The sequence below is a fragment of the Centruroides vittatus genome, unplaced genomic scaffold, assembly GCF_030686945.1.
Source record: "Centruroides vittatus isolate TY-2023 unplaced genomic scaffold, ASM3068694v2 contig_1408, whole genome shotgun sequence".
NCBI lineage: Eukaryota > Metazoa > Arthropoda > Arachnida > Scorpiones > Buthidae > Centruroides > Centruroides vittatus.
The window spans coordinates 1,393,436-1,409,335 of record NW_027120884.1 but is presented as its reverse complement, the minus strand read 5'-3'; the positions used below and the strand labels follow the sequence as shown (position 1 = coordinate 1,409,335).

Genomic DNA, 15,900 nt, shown 5'->3' with positions numbered 1-15,900 from the left:
CAGTCAAACCTGTTTTTATGCGCTCTTTTTATGTGCGATTTTTATTTGTGCGATTTTTTTAATGCGAATTTTTAATTTGTGCGGTATAGTTGGCGACTAGTCTCGTGCGATTCGTCATGTCTTACGTAGACTTATTATAGCTAAATAAACTTATTATAGCATAAATGCACTTATTATAGTAATATTATTGCATGAATATGCGAAAAATGAAATAATTTACTTTTTAAGTCAACAAAACACCACCTGGACAAAAATATGTAAAACAGACGATAGACCAGACGATGCAGTCAAGTGCTGACATCTGTTGTCAATAAATTCTATTTCGTACGGTTTTGAGTTATTTTCTATGTGAGACTTAGTGAAGATCCTTCTTACTCGTCACGTGATCCTTACAAATGTTCCGTCCCGAGTTGTTCTTTACGCCTCGAGATTGTCCGTTAGATGGTCCGTGGAAAGTCACACCTCCACACTCAATAAGTGGTTATATACAGTTTATTTACAAATATTTACAAAGATGTACACTACGCAATAACATTAGGTACGCTAATGTACCGAAGCTGTGATGCCGCACGTCGGCTTGTCTGGCCGGGGAACACGAGTCACTTTTCCGGAGATGGCTTAACCGCGTGGTCGTCCGTCTCTACACCAACCTTTTTCCAGAGGACTTTCCAAGAGGAGAACACTCTCTCTATACTCCTCAAAGGCCTACCTGGTGTTAGAGACCACCACGTATCCGGTCTCTCGCCCTTTCTCCCCGTTTTTCTGCCACCCTTCCAATTTAAGGGATTCTGCTACTGCCTCCTGCGACCAATCAGTTCCTTCCCTTTCTTAGAGCCTTCAAAGACGTCCGCCCTATTTCCCGCCGACGTAGCTTACATTTGCGTCCGTGCTTTATTTACATTTATTTTCCCAAGCTGGCCGGCACGTGGCCAACACATTGACCCTTAAGTGGTGACGCTACACCTTTGATCTTTCCGGCCGTTTTATGGCCCCGGCTCCAGGTGGGAGCAATTATCTCAGTCGGGCGGTCTCTTCGACTCAGGCCGCCAAAGGCGACCTTTACAGACTTTTTTTTATGCGGTCCCTGTTGACCGCATAAAAAAATATTTTTTAATTGTGTTGCGAAAACTATTATTTACAGCCATTCGTGAAGTTTTGTGAGATTTTTTTTATACGTTTTTTTTAATGCGGTCCCTATCTCCCGCATAAAAACAGGTTTGACTGTATTTCAAAATAAATAAAATATCTGAACTTGGCATTAAAACTATATTACTAACTTCTAATATTAATATTAGTTCTTTTGAAACTTGCAAGACATTTGTAACTGAAAATTATCTAGACTTTTTTTTTTTTTTGATTTATGAATGAAATGTTGAATGAAAGAATGTGTAACTTAAAACAATATTTCAAATTATTAAGATTTACACAATTTGAATAGTGATTATAGCATAAACTTTCATAAAATTCATATATTAAATATTATATTTTACACTCTTCTATGACTGCCTTAATTTACAACACAAACTCAAGTGAATTGTTTAAGAATTAAAAAGTAAGGAGTATTCAATGTTATTTTTATGTACGCTTTTTTGCAAAGTTATATTTAATTATAATTTTCTTTTAATTATACTGTAATTATATTGACAGATTTTCAGACATGAAATCTTTAAAATTTTTATCACTTTTAGATGTTAATAATTTTAATATTATAAAAAACAATTTTTCCAAGCGTGTTTTAATTCTTTAAATTAAGTAAATTTTATGGGAAATTTTTTGATTTATCTAAATTACGTAGCGGATCGCAATATTTATATTCGTGTCCGGACTATATTGACAAGTAACTCTTAAACATAAAACATATTATAATTAATGTCGATCCGAACAAAGACGTACTAAAAGAATTATATGATTTAATATCATTAATTTTTACGGTACTATCTACCAGTGCGTCTGTTGAGCGTAGTTTTTCGACCACGAAGCAAATTCATACATTGGCCAGGAACACGCGGTCGGAGGAAAAATTGTCGTCACTAGCGTTGCTTTTGATAGAAAAAGAGCTTTTAAATACGTCGATGGAGTCGACGACCAGCAACTTTTATGATAAAGTAATTAACGACTTTGCGGAAAAAATCGCCGAATAGAGTTGGTTTATAAAAAATTAAAAAAACAAGTTTTTCTGTCATTGTTTGTATCATATCAATTTGTATTATGTATGTATTATTTGTATTTTAGAAAAATACATAAATTGTTTATTTTTTGTCATTTCCAGTATTTGTTTAAAACTTTTATGGAAATGTGAGGTACCGGACAGGTCTGACCCGTCACGAAAGACGCGAAAAAACGGTTAATTTAGAGAAATATTTATTAGTTTAAAAAAACATAGGTAAAAGTCGTTTGTAGTCGGACACTCGTTGTTTATATCAAACAGGCAGAAACTATAAATCGCAGAAGGAAGTCGTCCTATGATCGGTGGAAGATCGAATTCATCTTCGATTTTGACTTTTCTCGCGCTCCAGGTAAGAGTCTCGTTACGTTTAGTAACCAGGGACCGACCACTCGGGAAGCGTGATTGAGGGAGAATGACCAATCAAATGGACGAAAGAAAGAGCGGAGATTGATATAATCCCCGACCATCGAGGACACCTCGTACTCGGTTAACGTTCCGAATAACCAAAACGCCGTGTGTCAACGCTCAAAAAAAAAAAAAAAAAAAAAAAAAAAGAAAAACAGTTTCTCGTTTATTGTGCCAACCTGTGACCCGTGCCACTTCGGATTTAGACTGTGTCCCCGACGCCAACAGACGAAGTCTCCCCGTGCCCTACAGACTTGTCAACGTCACTGTTCTGGGGCCACCTTCGATCGACCATCGAAGAACCACATCGACGCCCAGGATGTCCGAACAGCTGATTGTCCTAAAGGAAACTATTTTGTACATAGTATATGTTTATTTTATGTTTCTTTTTTGTCGGTTTTTGTCAGATACGTCTCTTCTGCCACCACGCACGTACGAATGGACCCTTGGCCATCACTGATGCGCAATTAACTGATTGCCCCTGGAAGTCGGCTTCTTACAGGAACACAGCTTCTCTATTATCAAATGTCACGGCACGCCACTAGCGATTAAGACTTCAGTCTACCGCTCTGACATCGAATTCGGGCTGTTGAAGAACCCAGGGCGGTCTGTTCCTGATGTGTCGAGTTCCGTTTCATGCAGTCCGGCAGCCCACATTGTGGATCTTAAGAAACCAAAAATGGGTAAGATTAAGACAGTTCTCGATGAACAAAACCAGCTGCCATGATGCTTGCAAGTATGATGAAATATACGATAAGCACGAAGATCTTTAACGAGTTAGCAACACTGAAATACGAGCGAGAATTGTGCGCAGATAATTTCTTACCACACTAAATTTAACAGAAAAATTCATCACAAAACGATTATTGATGCTAATGTGTAAAATTCCATTTAATCCATGCAAGATGTGTGATTACCAGAGCCCCTTCGGCCGCCAATTTAAAGTATTTTAATCTTTAAAATTGGCGTTTCCACTTCCCGGGACGAGGACCCAGGGGTTGGATTTGTGGGAAGCGAGTGTTCGGGTTGTTTCATTGTGTCGAATTACATACACAGAACGGGGCGCTTGACGTGTAAGTGCGTGAGTGCGAGAATTCGAGTAATGGTTAAACGGTGTATATCTTCGTGTAAAGTGATGTGTCCGTGTCCGTGTCCGTGTCCGTGTGTGTGTGTGTGCGCGCGCGCGTGTATGATCGAAGAACGTCTTCGGCATGTCTATAAACAGAAAAACGGTAAATTACGATACGAGAATAAGATGTGTTAAAAAATAAAACGAAAGATTTCTTACCATCGGAGATTTCAGAAAATATTCACTTGTCCACTTGGTCCTCCTCTTCGTGGTAAAGTTGAGGAGGGAGAAGTATCTCCCTCCCAAATGTTCCTACAAAACACAAAGACAGTGAGAAAAGGAGAAGTTGATTCATTTATTACCTAAGGTGAAAATTATTACCTTTGTCAGATAGTCTTCTTTCCCGAACAGTGTTATGAGAAGAGCGAAGGACCTGACCTGGCCTAGCCTAACCTAACCTACCCTAACCGGAAGCTCAATCCTCATAACAGCTGTTTGGGAAGAAAGATCGGCCGAATGTCGCTTCCGGTGAGTAAACGTGTCACGTCCGGGTAGTCACAATCGGGAGTCAAATCCGTTGTCGTCTACCGAGTGTCACGTTCGGGAGACAAGTCCGTGGGTCACGTCCGGGAAAAGGTGTCGAGTCCGGTCAGAATGTCGCATCCGGGTGCAAAGGACGAGTTGGGGAAAATCGAAGAGGATCACCGCCTAGGCCAAGGGAACCGCAGCCACCCGCAGCAACAAAACCGCGGTCCCTCGACTTCGGCGGCGCTCTCCTCCGATTCTTCCCCGTTCCGACTTCCGAAAGACGATGGCGACAACGTCGCGAACGTGGACGAAGAGGCAGACATCGCGAAAATACTAAGTAACAACGAAATCCAAGTAGAGGACTCGGAGGTGCTGTCACTCCCTACGTCTTCCACAACAAGGCCTGTGGCTGGCGGATCCCTGACGACCTTGGCCAAGTGGAATGGACTCAGAACTCTCCTGCCTTCGGGAGAGTGCCACACGCACTGGGGGAAGGTCGTCACCACCCGCTGCCTCTCGCTCGACGGTCTCCAACGACACCGAACATTCGGCAGAGACCAAGTCCACCCCGGGTCCTCGAACGGCTCCGATGAGACGTTCGAGGAACCCCCTTCCTCCGGCGCCACCGCATTCTTCCGTCGGAACCTCCAGCGAAACCACTCCAACATCTTCATTCTGAAAAAAAAAGAAAGTTTGCGATTAAAACAAAAGCTTAAATTAATGTCTAAATTCTTCCAAGAAAAGCAAAATGCTCACCGCAGTTGCCTTTTTAAATCTAAAAGATTCGAAAGATTCGAAGCGCAAACGACCATCGAACGATGTGCCGAGATGTCTTCTGGGACCGATTCTCCAAGTAATAGCGAGGTTGAGGCCGAAGTTTTAAACGCGAAAACGTGTACCTCGGACGTTCAGCGCCGACGTACATCCTTTCCTGTAAGTCTAAAAGTTTGGCAATGACATTTGAAACGTCGAGCATGCTTCCACTGAGGTTCCAAACGCCTTTGTGAAACTTCTAGGCTTGCAGGAAGGCAGCGCTGAAGGTCCGACGTACACGTTTTCGCGTTTAAAACTTCGGCCTCAACTCGCTAATATTAAATAAATTCTTACGTCTAGGGTCAATATGGACTAAGACTTACCTGAAAAATCTTCAATCTTCTCCGCAAAAGTCCGCAAACCGCAAAAAACCAACGCAATCCAAGAGCACAAGAAAAGCACGTCCGACCACAACCAGAAGCACAATCGAACTGCGAATCGTCATGTGTGACGTTTTTCGAACAAATGTTAAAAGACGCGTCGACAATGTTCGAATTACGTAAAAATTAGAATTAAAAAGTCAATTTTATTTTTTTAAAATTAATTTATAATTTTTTTTTTTTTAATTTTGCTTCAATCATTTTCTTGTGTTCGAAATTTGATAAATAAATTATATTCTGCATTTATATGGTGCAGAATATCCAACGTGGAGATCGTTTTCAATTCTATGTCTCGAGGCTTGACCATCTCCGAAAATCGCCCGAAATTCGTTTGAATAAACATCTTTTTCGTCCATTTTCGGCCATGGCATGAAATAAATCAAATTCTTAGGATTTCGCCCAATATTATTTCGCTTTTCGGAAAGATTCCTCGGTCACCGTCGCGGGTTGCGGGTTTCGCGTATTAATGCAACATCAAACTAGATAAAGTTAATATTAAAAATACCGAAAAACCTTTATAATACGGCCGAATGAAAATGAAGTCCGATACACAGAGGATAAATAAACAGATTGAGCCAGGGAGAAGCCACCATTCTTTCTCCTCGAATTTCTGGCTTTTTAAAGGATCTCTCCCCTAAATTCTTAATTCGATGGATTAATCAATTTGACACCTCCGTTCACTTGGTCCGCGAGTGTTGATTTAAATTTGAAACTTTCACTGGTATCTCACGCCATGATATTTTCTTTTCTGACGGCTAAAAATTTTCTTTTATGTCTTCATTACTTAGAACGCGACAATTTTGCTTTCGAAGGAATGCTACATTTATTTTTAAATTTTGTTATGTCTACGAGAGTCAGAATCGAAGCTGGATTTTTCTGACTGACATTCTAAACATTCCAATCCATTAGTTCGTGTCGACCCGTGACCTCACGTTGCTTACCACACTAAATTTAACTTAGTTTATAAACAATTAAAAAAAAGACAAGTTTTTCTATCAGCCTCTAGCGGGCCCTAGACAAAATTTAAATTGGGGCCCCATTTAAATAAGTTGCTTCTAAACAAATCTTATATAATGTGACATTAGCGTAGCTAGCATGGGTGACACCCGGTGCGGATATCGTGGTGTCACCCCAAGTCACACCGTAGTGTCACCCTTTTTAACTCTTTTATAAAACACTATTCAATTGTAATATCTTCGCACTCGAGCAACTTGAACGCTGTATCGAATATGCGATGTCGCGACGTATAAGTGTAGATTTAGAAAATAAATCATAACCATCCATACATCAGTACTACCACGAGACGCTACATACTACGCGGCCCTAGGAATATTTCTAGGTGGCGTGAGAGATCCCGTGGCATACTGTACATTACTGCTGACGCACGGGTGGCTGTTGACCTTTTTTTTTATTATTTTTTTTTAGGTAATGGCTAGTCGAGCGGAGCTTAGTAAGATAAGAATTGTTAAATACAGCCTCTTCTGTCTTATCGAATTTCTGAAATAATTTTTAACTCGTTTTCAAACAGAGAAATTTTCTGCACTGAAGCCGGGCCCCTCCGAGTTACGGGCCCTAGACATTTGTCTGCTTTGCCTATTCGATAATCCGGCCCTGATTGTTTGTATCGTATCAATTTGTATTATGTATGTATTATTTGTATTTTAGAACTAAAATACATAAATTGTTTATTTTTTCATTTTCCGTATTTGTTTAAAACTTTTATGGAAATGTGAGGTACCGGACAGGTCTGACCCATCACGAAAGACGCGAAAAAACGGTTAATTTAGAGAAATATTTATTAGTTTAAAAAACATAGGTAAAAGTCGTTTGTAGTCGGACACTCGTTGTTTATATCAAACAGGCAGAAACTATAAATCGCAGAAGGAAGTCGTCCTATGATCGGTGGAAGATCGAATTCATCTTCGATTTTGACTTTTCTCGCGCTCCAGGTAAGAGTCTCGTTACGCTTAGTAACCAGGGACCAACCACTCGGGAAGCGTGATTGAGGGAGAATGGCCAATCAAATGGACGAAAGAAAGAACGGAGATTGATATAATCCATGACAGTCGAGGACACCTCGTACTCGGTTAACGTTCCGAATAACCATAACGCGGTGTGTCAACACACACACATAAAAATAAGAAAAACAGTTTCTCGTTTATTGTGCCAACCTGTAATCCGTGCCACTTTGGACTTAGACCGTGTCCCCGACGCCAACAGACGAAGTCTCTCCGTGCCTTACAGACTTGTCAATGCCACTGTCCCCGGGCCACCTTCGATCGACCATCGAAGAACCATTAGCAATTTGTAAATTTATCGCTGTATTTTTACTGAAATTTAAAATCTAGTTGCGTAAATTGCATTAAAATAACAGTTACATTTAGAAAAAATACATTTCTTGAGTTTATACATACTAGATTCAGTTTCGTTCTGTCCCTTCACACGCTGTTAAGGTAATAACAATTTCACGGCAATTTGAGACTCATCTAGTATGTATAGTGTCAAGAAATGTATTTTTTCTAAAAGTAAATTCGTCCCTGCAAATTTTTAAAAACTGCTACATTTTTCAGCTATATTATTCAGGAAACAAAGCTACATTTGTGTAAACTTGTTTAAATATGTATAGAGATTGGCAAAATTTTATATAAATACCAAATAGCTAAATGCTTATTATCTTATATACAAATTTTTTTTTTATAATTAAGTTTTTAATCTTTGTGCAGAGGTGATATCGTTACCGATGAGGGTGAACCAAGGTGTGATTATTGCTATTTGGAAACTTTAACCAAAACCATAATTAAGTTTTGTTGGAATAAAGATATATGGATAAAGCTGGATAAAATACTATTAAATTCATAATTACATTATAAAAATTGAATTTAGATGAAACGATGATATTGATCATATAAATATGTTTTATTACAATAAGTATAAAAATATAAACTATGTATGTATACAAACTTAATAAATAAATACATATTTTCTAATAAAAGTTTCTTTTTATGTATAAAAAATATACTTTATGTAAAATGCTAAAGTGATTGTAGGTTCTTCATCTGTTGTTGTAAATTTAAAATTTTAGCTTTGTATTCTGCCAATTGTTGTTCACTCTGAAATAATGAAGACACAAATCAATATTTTACATAAAACAATTTATCAAGACTCCAGAAACCTAGCTATGTCCAATACTATCATTGGATTTATTTTAAAGACATAGTTAAAAACCAAATATTTTATAGAAATGTTATAAATAAGAAACCATATTAAAAAAAATTATATAGAAACATCCTTTCCTTTACATTTATTTAACACCACCAGCAAATTATGAATGCATTCAGAACAAGGCTTCACTTACCAGTGGATTTCTGGAGTCTTGACTAAATAATTACATAATTCATATTAAAAAATGCTGAGATTTTAAGTACTTTCACACATTAAGATGTCATGGACACCACAAAAAGTTTTATTAATAACAAATGTTTTTGAATCACTCAAAGATAATCTATTTTAAAATAGGAAAAATTAAGTACGGAGTGAAAGATTAACTAATTGATCAATCATATATATTTTCTTATCATTGAAATAAACTATATATTGTTTAATGTTATTGAATATTAGCTTTGTAATATAAAATTTTTTTTTAACATAATGACCCTTAGAATATTAAAATAAAGAAAATATTTGATTCTATTTTATATAAAATTAATATATACAGGAAAAAAGAATAGCGAGGTTGTGGCTGAATTTTCAACACCAAAACATGAATGTCGGACGTTCACTGCCGCCATCCTGTAATCCTAGAAGTTTGACAATGGCATTTGGAATGTCAGTGGAATCATGTGCGACATTCCAAATGCCGTTGTCAAACTTCTAGGCTTACAGGATGGTGGCATTGAATGCCCGATGTTCATGTTTTCAGCCTCAGCTGCAACCTTGCTAATATATTTTTTCTCTGATAATAAAAACTCACATTACTAAAGTATTTCTAAACTGAATAGGTTTTATGCTGCTTCAGTATTATAAAATATTAAGTTAACTAATATACTTTTAATATTGATTCTTGTCTGGTTAAGTTTTTCATTTATTAATTCACTACACTTAATTCAATAGTAACTTTATTTCCACTTATTACACTAGGGACAGGGTTATTTTTATATTCTTTTACATGATTAGCTTTTAGGCATACACCTCTCCTCAGTTGGAGTGACAATTATAAAATTTCAATTGTTCAGAGTTAAATCTTAATTACTTGTAATAAGTCTGGAAATAAAATCACTATTGAATCAAGTACATTGAATTAATATATAAATAAACTCTGGTTTTAAGAAGTTTGTGACAATCATGCAATGACAAAAATCCACTTGAAACTGGCATCACTATTATACAAAAAATGTTGCTTTAAATATGCTATATGTAGAATTTACTTGAAGAATAAACATTTCAGTAAGTAATTAATGGATACAGTATATACAAAATTTAATAAAATTTACTAAAATATAAACTTTAATAAATCTTATGATATAAAATGGATTTTTAAAAAATTAGAGGAAGAATTAATTATTTTTAGGGAATAATAATTGATTATTATTTATTCCTTTCTATCTTCATTTTCTTAACAGGTTGTGAATGAAATCTAGCTTAACAATAGAGCAGCACAATTGCATAACTTTGTCCATTACACATAAATAAAAATTAAAATATCAATAAACAATTTTTGTTATTTAGAAGTAACAAAAGAGCTAGTGAACAAGAAAATATTTTATTTGAAAAGTTACTTGCCTTATGAAATTTTTTAACTTAAGAAATATGGAAAATTTGTAAGACATATTCCATCAAATCTATATTTATATTTATACAGTATCATTGTATAATATCAAAAGTTTTTTTGTAGTCTATCATCAAAATACATGTATGAAATATAGAAAAACACTATTAATTTTAAGAAACTTTTTCATTGATGTTTCTTAATTTAAATAATTAATTCATATTTATAAAAACAATTAAGATTATATTATATATTTAATTTACCTGGGCAATTCGTATCTGTGAGTTTTCTAACTCTAAATATAGCTTCTCATTAGTTTGCTGAAGATTAAGTGTTTCAAGATACATCTCTTTTGTCTCTTTTTCTAATTTATCTGCAAGTCCTTTAGCTTCAGCTTTCCATCTAATTTAAAATGTTTTAGATATAAATTTGTTTTAATAATTATAAATTATGAAAAACATTTCTGGAAATTATAAATATAAAATATTGAATTGTAAAAGTATTTAGTTATAAGATTTTAGCATAATCCTGTACTCCAGTGTATGATTGTGCTAAAATGGATGTCTTAAATATCTATATTTGTAAAATTGAACAAATTATGAGTTTCTACCCCTAATAGTTTTTTTACTGGTTTGATAAAATACTTAATCTTTATTTGAGAATATATTTAAAATACTTTCCCTTTATTGCCATCAACATGACCCAAGTTTTAATTAGAATAGTTCATTTTGTTATAAGAAAATTTGTCAGAACAGCTGTGGTAAAATTTAATTTTGAATTTCAAATTCTTTTAATAACAGTTATGTATGATAGAATAATAGTATACTATCTTAAGCATCAGTAGTGCTTCTTTACTCTTTTCTGTTTTGTAGTTATGTTACAAAAAAATATGTATCTCATATTTATCAATGCCTCATATATTATGTTATGTTTGTGAATATGAATTAGGAATCTCATTTTTATCTATACTTGAACTCTTAGTAAACAAAGTCTTTTACTGGCCATCTCTAATACTTCATTTGAACTTTTGTCTGTTTATAGTATTTATTCTTATCTAATATTAGATAATTCTATTCCTAAGTATGCTTTATTTATAATTTTCAATATTTATAATCAAGTGCCATAGATTAATTGCTGTACTTGTGTATTTTTGAATATAAAAACATATCTTTTTGTCTTTCTGACATTAAAATGAAACTTATGTTTCTCACCAGATGATTGTAATTATTAATAGTGTGTTTGAGAGTAGTGTCATTCCAGATGTTATGTTCACAGCTTAAAAATTTTTAGTCTCATCATCGTAAAAGTTGAAAGTAAAAATGAATAAGTACATTTTTCATTTTAATTAAAAAACTGCCAAAAATTTCTTGTCTGTTTCCAATAGAGACTCACTATAAAATTCACCCATACTACCTATTGCCTTTTTCTAAAATAGTGAATTAAATTTTCATGACAAACTGATCCATATACCTTTGTGCACCCAAGTGGTTTTATATGGAGATTTAGACCAATAAAACAGAGAAGAAGTTGAGAGACAGCAACCCAGAAGTAAACAAAACAGATAAAGATATCATACAGTTTTGTTGTATCTAATTTCTATTAACAGAATTTTCAGAAAATCATTCATAAAGCTAATAATTCAGTTTCAAACATGTTTTCAAAAACTTTTAACACAATTATTTGGCTCAAAACAGCAGCACAGATAAAATATTTTTTTTCTTTTTTGTAATAATGTTTAAATCAACAAAATGTAAGAGCATGGGCTATTATTTTTGTCAATTTATCAAATTATAATTATTGGATATTTGTTGAAAGTGATCAGTTAGGATAAATAAATATTACACATATTCACAAATAATATGACATTTTATAGGCTTATCAGTTACATATTAGTGTTGCTACAATCTTTTTTAATTTTTTGAATGTTTGTATTGTTTAACAATCAAGATTCAAGACTAGATTCTAATTTTTATTTGATGTTCTGCTTATGGACCATTGTAAAGTTTAGTCAGAACAATTTTACATAAAAAAAACTATTTATATGTTATATATTATAACTGTTATTTTTGCTATTGTCTATATAGTTATGTTTTAAAAACTAAATAAATTTATTTACTTATCACTCATTTTTTTCTGTGCATCCAATAATTTTTGTAATTCAAAAGCTGATGTTTGAAATCTTTCTTCTAAACTTCTTAACTGATATTGCCATTCTTCTTCTTGTTGCTGCAGTTTTTTCTTCAATGTTTTAATCTGCACAAATAAATATCATATTAATAAATATATATTCACATTACACAAAAAAATAAACCTATTTACAATTTAGAAAAATATCTAAACTATTCACATCATATAACACATTAACACAGTGCTCCACAACCTTTTCTCATGCATGAAACATCTGAACATTTCCCAGAATTCTCTGGCACATTACAAGTAAAAAATAAACAAAAAATATAAAGTTACAAAGTACAAATCAAAAAAATATTGATTTATTGTTTTCTTACTTGTGATAATATAAAAATGTTTGAAATTAGTTTATAATCAATTTTCTTATTTCAATTTTATTTCTTAACTACCCAAAAATCATCTTAGATGAAGTGTCACAAAGTCTAGCATAAAAATTACAATTGGGGATCTCAACTCCATGATTGTAAGTGCACACAGATACTGTGAAATATGATGCTCACTGTCTAAAGACAGGTTTGTAAGTAAATGCATGCACATATTCTGGGAAATATATTAAATAAATATATATTCACATGTAATAGGCAAATCATTGTTCCTTTTGAGTCAATATGCATTTATCATATTCACATGTCCATCATAAACTATATGCTTTTCCTCCTCTTGGAGACATTGTGCCATGGCACACTGATTGTAAGACTCTGCATTAACAGCACACATATCAGTGTGCCATGGCACACTGATTGTAAAACTCTGCAATATAATTATAATGTTTTTTTAATTTACTGGAAAAAATAAATCATGAGAACTGTTTAAATTATTGCATGTTTGTGACCCAACTAAATAGTCTATCACTTACCAAAGCTCATGTATTAAATTTTCTCAATTCCAACCAACTAACAGTGGTCAATGTTGTTTTTAATTTATTGCCAAATAAGTGTTTATATATTTTGTAACTTAGCACCTTTCCTATATTAAAATACAGTTAAGTATAAATTACATTTCATAATGAACATTTTTAACAAACTTTGCTAAAAATTTCAGATGTTTACAATTTGTAATAAAATTATCATCATTTCTTTAATTATTTAAAACAATTCTAGAATGCATTGTTCCACATAAAAGTAAATATTAGTTAAAAAGAATTAAATATAAAATTTATCATTATTTTGTTAAAATATTTTTTGTTTCACAAACAATCAATAAAATAATTTATGTAGTCAGTTCAAAAAATAACCAAACTTTTTGAATTGGGGGAAATGGAGTATCCTAGCATCATGAGGTTGGCAATCTTATGACAGTCTTATGATCCATTTATTTTGCCAATATTCAGTCTCTATTCGATTACTGTCTGTCAATATGGGCTATGGCAGCCTCTTCCAATTTACAAAAAATATTTTAAAAATTAGATAAATATTTCTATTCTAAATAAACTCTCTAACCTTCCTTTTACCCCTAATGCTAATGTTGCTAGGTCCAGAATGGGAATTCCCAGCTTTACTGAACATATCAAATACATTGACTGTTTACTTTTTTACAAATACTTCCATGGTTCCATTCGTTCTGCCATGAGTTATTCATAACCAAACTTGTTTTATTTTTACCCCATCTTTTAGACTTTCCATTTCTTTCAAATCATTTTTCTATCGGTCTATTCAAAATATGGGCTGTGTAGAACAATCTCTACTTGAAGATTTTCTACATTTTAAACACATTTGTAAACAGTTACTTTATAATATATAATGTTTTGTTTTTATTTATGTATATTTTTTATCATGTACATTGATTTTTATTCTTTGTTATTTATATTTTAATCTTTTGTTACTGGTGTTATTTTTGGGTGGAAGATATCAATTGTTTTGTGACATTTCTTTTTATGTACACCAGTGGTTCCCAACGAGGTCCGTACCACTTACCAGTGGGCATTGAAGAGATCTAAGGGGGCTTTTTTGGTCCAAGGCAAATTTAGGGGGCACTGAGGACCAACCGTCACTCCCTTGGGCAATACTTGTAAGAATACTCTGAAAAGTTTGATTAATACTAAAAATAATTGAACACATGCTTCAACAAATAGTTCCAAATATCTTTAAGCAAGATCAGTCCATATTAAAAGTAGGTATTGGTACATTATAGCTTTGTTCCTAATACCTTTTTGACTAGTATGTGAATAAGTCACAGCATGTGCAACGCATCACATGGAGCACCACAGTGTGTGTGTGTTCAGACTCAATCAACAAGCTTATATTTACAAGTTTGCACAGGTCATGACAAGATTAACACACGTGGAGAATATCAAATCTATGCATGCTTTGACAGGTTCATTAAACATTACTATAAATATGTGAGGCTTTTTATCCATACAAGATTGTTTCAAAGTTCCTTCAGAGAAAGTGTGAACCTAAAATTTCTGTGCGGTATCTACAGATCACATTCAAAAGATAACTTATGTGGACTACTTATTAAAAATATATTTTTGTTATAACTATTTGCCACAGAGGTAAGTACATACATATTTACTATTATTATTTGTTTATTATTCTTTTTACCAACCTAAGTTAGTAACGTCATTTAAAACTATCTTTTAAAATTTAAATTTACATAATTTAAATAAATTTAAAGAATTTTTTACAAAAACTTTCTCTATTGTAAAATATTCATAAAACAACTTACATAAATTTAAATTTAAAAGATTAAATTATAATAATAAATTTATTTAATGTGGTGATGATTGGTCCTGTGGTGGTCACAGCTGATTTTTTTTATTGTTTTTATTTTTACAGATAGACCCATGTCAGATTCAAAGAAAAAAATGTAGAAAATATAATGTTGAATATTTGAAATATAGTTTTATTCAGGCACCCTTAAACAAGACATTACCAATGTGCCTGATTTGTCAGAGAGTTCTCTCAAATAATGCCTCCTTCACAATTAGAAAAATATTTGACCAAAATACACTCTGACAGAAAAGAAAAAAATTATCTTACTTTCAAATGCTCAAAGAACAACATTCGAGACGTCCAACTTTAGCTGGTATGTTCTCAGTGGCATCAAAACAGACTATGATGGGTTACATGCCTCTTACAACAGTTCCTTGCTTATTGCTAAATCAGGAAAACTTCAGACTATTGGAAAAGAATTGATACTGCCAGCCGTGAGTGAGGTTCTGTGTACTGTACTGCACAAGCCACCGTCTGATGATATTAAGAAAATCCCATTAAGCAATAATACAGTACAGAGACAAATTGACAAAATGTCCAAGGATATGGAGAATTCTCTAACAATGATTTTTTGAAGACTACCAAGTTTTCTTTACAGCTCAATGAATCTACTTTACCAAACATGTGTTCCCTTAATAAAATATAAAAAATTTGTCAAGAACTATTATTTGCAAAATATTTAGAAATGAATACTAAAGGAAAATCTATATTTGACGTATTGGAATACTATTTTAAAGAAAAAAGTATTCCTCTGGATAATATCGTGTCCTTTGCTACCAATGGTGTTCTGGCAATGGTTGGACAAATACTGCAGGTTGATTTCATATTTGAAAAAGGTAGTACCAAATGTAGTCACGGTGCATTGTGTA

General features: G+C 33.4%; 1 protein-coding gene and 1 pseudogene across 1 annotated transcript in view; one reads left to right on the top strand and one right to left on the bottom strand.

The window, feature by feature from the left end:
* Positions 1–8,073: 8,073 nt before the first annotated feature.
* On the top strand, positions 8,074–8,185 carry LOC136968179 (U4 spliceosomal RNA; annotated as a pseudogene).
* A 107-nt stretch (positions 8,186–8,292) lies between these two features.
* LOC136968178 (sodium channel and clathrin linker 1-like) overlaps positions 8,293–15,900 on the bottom strand; it is a 35,137-nt gene continuing 27,529 nt past the window's right edge. Inside the window, exons 16-18 of the mRNA XM_067262150.1 lie at positions 12,244–12,380; positions 10,391–10,529; positions 8,293–8,472 (exon numbers count right to left, since the gene is read on the bottom strand). Of these exons, the coding sequence (XP_067118251.1) occupies positions 8,395–8,472; positions 10,391–10,529; positions 12,244–12,380 (354 nt within the window). The 3' untranslated portion in view covers positions 8,293–8,394. The remainder of the gene's footprint in view (positions 8,473–10,390; positions 10,530–12,243; positions 12,381–15,900) is intronic.